Source organism: Saprolegnia parasitica (genome assembly GCF_000151545.1).
Source record: "Saprolegnia parasitica CBS 223.65 unplaced genomic scaffold supercont2.597, whole genome shotgun sequence".
Taxonomy (NCBI): domain Eukaryota; phylum Oomycota; class Saprolegniomycetes; order Saprolegniales; family Saprolegniaceae; genus Saprolegnia; species Saprolegnia parasitica.
In genome coordinates this window covers 1-4,770 of record NW_012156991.1, presented here as the reverse complement: position 1 = coordinate 4,770, position 4,770 = coordinate 1, and the positions used below count along the sequence as shown (strand labels likewise).

General features: G+C 57.2%; 2 protein-coding genes across 2 annotated transcripts; both read right to left on the bottom strand.

The window, feature by feature from the left end:
• Positions 1-16: 16 nt before the first annotated feature.
• On the bottom strand, positions 17-301 carry SPRG_17496 (hypothetical protein; the record flags this gene model as incomplete). Its single annotated transcript, XM_012356814.1, has 3 exons — positions 17-76; positions 128-223; positions 272-301. Coding segments are annotated over 3 exons (186 nt in total), but the record flags the coding sequence as incomplete, so codon positions are not given.
• A 1,065-nt stretch (positions 302-1,366) lies between these two features.
• SPRG_17495 (hypothetical protein) lies at positions 1,367-3,485 on the bottom strand (the record flags this gene model as incomplete). The annotated part of the gene is made up of 14 exons (XM_012356813.1): positions 1,367-1,465; positions 1,516-1,614; positions 1,660-1,758; positions 1,811-1,909; positions 2,111-2,209; positions 2,258-2,356; positions 2,410-2,508; positions 2,558-2,656; positions 2,713-2,811; positions 2,860-2,958; positions 3,011-3,109; positions 3,167-3,262; positions 3,310-3,405; positions 3,456-3,485. Coding segments are annotated over 14 exons (1,311 nt in total), but the record flags the coding sequence as incomplete, so codon positions are not given.
• Between the last annotated feature and the right edge of the window lie 1,285 nt (positions 3,486-4,770).

The following is a 4,770-nucleotide window of genomic DNA, read 5'->3' as shown; positions in this document are numbered from 1 at the left end:
TGGCGCCTGCTTCAACGAGGAGCCGTGCGATGGCTGCGTGATTGGCGACGACCGCCTTGTACAGCGCTGGTACGCCCTAGCCCGTCCGACACTTAGCGCTGCATAGGATGCAGCGTGCTAGTGCTACCAGGCAAATGCCATTCGCGTTCACACCCGCCCCAAGGAGCGACGTCACGAGCGAGAGGTCGCCGGCGCCGGCTGCTTGAGCGAGCTTGCTCTCGTCCTACATAGCCAGGACCATGAGTCGGTCCGTCGGTGCGGCAGCGCGCACCCCGAGGCCAAACCAGTCGCGCATGCCCATTTTGGTGGCAGAAAATGTTTGAAAATGACCCGCGTACAAGTGCAACTGGGCCTTTCTCATGGGTGCAAGTGACGCGGCGCGCGAGGGAGGACCCACACCGTCGACAGCGTTGGCACTGAGTCGTGAGTACAGTACCTTTGGTGTCCAGTCGCATATTACGTCATCAGAGTCTTCAATACCGGCATCCGTACTAGTACCGAGTGGCACGATGGCGGCGGTGGAACCAGATCATAGCGTCTTGTCCTTGACACCCGACCCAAAGACACGGCTGTGTCAATTCAGCGGCGACTTTTTTGAAGCACCGCCTGTTGATTGGCTAGACCAAATGGAAAGTGTACTTGATTGGTCTGTTTTGGCCAATCATGTCGAGTGAGAAGATATTTCGAGGAAATCGGATAAATAAAAAATCACCGACTGTCTACGGTCGAGTCTGCTGCCTCGTCCAGAGCCAAGCGATGGCTCACAGCGAATGCCTTGGTGCTATGTACTTACCACGACTATTTCCATAAACGTGGTGTTTCCAAGAACCTGTCTCCCACACTATTTACGCGATCGAAAGACTGAAAAATGGAGGTGGTTGCAACGCTGTTGAAGCCTAAGCTTCCAGCAGTGTAGCATTTCGCTGTGGCATAGACCAAATGCTTTCTTGGTTCTAGTGTGCTCTGGGGTCCATCGAGTAGCTAGCTTATCTTGGCAGCATCGAGTCAAGGCCATGATTCAGTTGGCTGTCTGTCCTCGCTGAGAGCGTTTTGGCTTGTCGACCGCTATCAACGAACCAGATTGCCCCGAAGCGCAATCCCCCCAACCCATGAGCAACAACAACTCATCCCGTCTGCAGTCGTTTAACGCAGTTGTTTAAACACTACACGCTTAAATTAACATACGCCGACGTCGTCGCTAAACGGCGAGCGGCGTCGACTCGGTCGGCACTGTGATCGACACGAGAGGAATTGCCATCGGCGTCACCTCCAGTAGCTGCTCAATGTGACGGTGTCCCCGTCGCCGCGCCACGGCCAGCGGATTCACCTACCCCGCGTCAGTACCCTATCGCACCTTGTCTAGTACCTCGTCCGGCTGGTGGATCTGGGCACCAGCCAGAAGCAGCAGCTCCACCACCTGCGCGTGGCCATTCCTTGCGGCCTTGAAGATCGGAGTCTCGCCCCTCTGCAAGCAACTTCTGTCAATGAACCAGCCTCGGTTGTGGGGCAACGTACGCAGTCGCATTTGTTGATATCGGCGTTCGCTGCGATGAGCAAGTGGACGATGTTGACGTGACCACCGGCGGCCGCGAGGCTCACGGCCGACACACCCGCCTAGTTGTATGTGAGATAAGGCAACTCGTCGCCGGTTCGAGCCACCTTGTTGCAGTGGTTGATGTTGGCTTGGGCCGCCACGAGGTGTTGCGCCATTTCGAATTGGCCTCGAAATGCCGCAAAAATGAGGGCCGTGTCGCCCGTCTACGAGGCACGAGAGCGTCAGTCGCTGCTGTCGTCTGTGTGGAGCTCGTACAAGGCTCTCCAAGTTGGTGTCGGCGTTGGCGGCAACGAGCAGTTGCACGATCGAGAGGTGGCCGAGGTCAGCAGCGCGCATGAGCGGCGTGTGTCCTGCCTACAAGATAGTATGTCTCGTGAGCCTATTTAGCTACAACGACAGAGCATACTGTCGTGGCTTGGTTGACGTTGACGGACGAATGTAAGAAGAGGTCCACAAGCCCTTGGTGGCCCTGGGAAACGGCAGCCAGCAGCGGAAATGAGCCCAACTATTGGGTGGAATGAGTCGGCGCCGCATAGCGAGTGAGGTTAAACGCACGTTGTTGGTCTTGTGCGGGTCGGCACTGGCGTTGATGAGGGCGAGGGCGACCTCGAGCTGCCCGTGGTACGTGGCCAGCAGCAGCGGCGACATGCCGTTCTAGTATCATGGTTAAAACCTCACGTCGGAAGAGTGGGTACAGCCAACCTGGTCGCACTGGTTGACGTCGGCCCCGGCGTCGACGAGGAGGTGGACGACGTCGACATGCCCCTCCGCGATCGCCACCAAGAGCGCCGAGCTGCCGTTCTAATTACATGACGCGCCGTCGTCACAGAAATCCAACCAACCAGACAACGTACAAGACTGCGCGTGTCGATGGCGGCGCCGACGCGCAGCAAGAGGTCGACGATCACGACGTGGCCTTTCCCCGCGGCTTGCAGCAGAATCGACTCGCCGTGCTAGTTGCATCATGGTACCGAGTTCAATAGACAATATTGTCGTGCGAACCCGATTGCATTGGTTGACGTCTGCGCCTGCGTTGAGCAAGAGCACCACCGTGTCGATGTGGTTGGCCAGTGCGGCCACCATGAGTGGCGACTCGCCGTGCTACAAGAAATCCATGTCGGTCGATCCATGTATCAACTTGATAGTACTGCGCGTACATGATTGGGCTTGTCGTAGTCGGCGTGGGCGTTGACGAGGGCGTCGACGACGTCCGCGTGTCCGTGCTGCGCCGCGATCAACGTCGGCGACCGGCCATACTACCAGAATAGAGATGCCATCATGCTTCAACTTGCGTCCAAATCTACGTGGTCGGATTTATTGAGGTTGGCATTGGCAGCAATGAGCAACGACGTCATCTCCAGGCTGCCACGCTCGGCCGCGAGGAAGAGCGCCGTGCCGCCCCACTAATAGTGGCATGTATTTTTACGTCAAAACCACCGTAATATGGTACCGCACCTTGTCGCGCTTGTTGAGAAAGGCGTTGGCGGCTATAAGAACGTGGACGATGCGTGCGTGGCCTTTGCCCGTCGCGACGAGAAGTGGCGTCGTGCCAAACTACATGGCAGCAAGCGCAACTCAGGCGACGGCGCGTGCAGCGTGCAAGTATTGTACCCAGGCGCGCTGGTTGACGTTGGCGCCGGCCTCGATGAGCATCTCCACGATCGCGAGGCTATTGCCCCACGCGGCGTTGAAGAGCGCGGGGTAGCCCTAGCGACTATGGATGCTACAAGATCGCAAGCGTTGCGACGACGTACGAGCTTGGTGGCGTTGGGGCTCACGCCTTGCTTGAGCAGCGCAGAGACCGTGGCGGCATCGCCATGGCCAGCCGCTTTGGCGAGCTTGCTCTCGTTCTACGCACAGCGCTGTGGCGCACCTATGCATCGCAGTGAGCTAGACGTACCCCGAGGCCAAAGAGGTCGGCAATCGCCATGCCACGCAAATTCACAAATGGGTGTTTGGGACATGCAGAGTGATGGTTTGATGATAAACACATTTAACGCAAACGCGTTAAAGTCCGGACTGCGATCAGTCCACTGCACAACCGGGAGCACTTGTACGAATCACGCACCTGGTCCGCCGTGCATCTTCCTTCCTGCGTCGATGGCGTCGATGGCGCGTCTGGTTATTATTTTTCATTATTTTTGATTAATTTGTAGCAGCCACCCCACATTCCCCGGTGCGAGTCACGCTGGCGCGCCGACGCTGGCTTGTGGGTCGCAGCGTTGGTAGCACGCCCAGTATGTGCCAAGAACGGGGCCGGTGAGATGTGCATTGAAATTTCCTGGTGGCCCACGTTGCACTTTGGCTTCTTGAGAAAAGGCAACCTCGCGTCTAATCGCGATCGTCTTGTATGCTGCCGGCGAGAGCTGTGCTGGCCCAGAGAGTACTGTACGTACGTACGTACTGTAGAGTGGCGAGGTGCCAGCGGTCGTAAGCTGCGGACAGAGTGTCGAGTGTCGAGACGCTGTAGCTGTTGCGTGTTGTGCTGCGAAGCGAGCGCAAGCCAAAACCATGGAAAGCGCTCGAATTCTCCGAGTACCCAGTCGCCGGACCTTGCCCCTTCTTAACGACTGGTCCGTGTCGATCTACGATACCGGCAGCCTTGGAAGAAGGAGGAGCTGCAAGATCGCGCTGACGCTCAAAATTCCGGTCCTCGCTGTCGTGCCTCCACAGACGACGGAGTTTGCGAGTTGGCCCAAAGACTTTGTGGTTCTCCAATGCCAAATGAATACGCACGCTGTGCACGAGGTGATGCGAGCGCGGGGCTACACCAGGTAATACCCGAAATATCAACTGTCTGTTGTTTGCGTCCTGTTCTGCGACGGCGCCAGCGTGTTGCCAGCACATCAACTGGCATCTTTAAGCGACCTATAAACCCGCGCCCATGGGTGACGGCGCAGAAAATACTGTCGTCAAGACAAGGTACTCATCACACTTTTAGTAGCGATTTGCCAAAGTAATCGTCATGTGCGTCATCCAATGCAGCAGGCGGCATTGTAGGTGCAACATTTTACTCGGCTCGAAGTCTGCCGTTTCTGGATCGGCAGCGCTCTACACTGCGCTTGAGAATTTGATGACACAAATGCTTGATAGTCGGTACCGTCACGACAACGACGCGACCGGCTTCGGCGGCCGCCAAGAGGCCGGCAACCTCGGCGTGGCCCTTGCGTGTCGCCTTCAAGAGCGCCGACTCGGCGTACTACGGAGCAAATCAG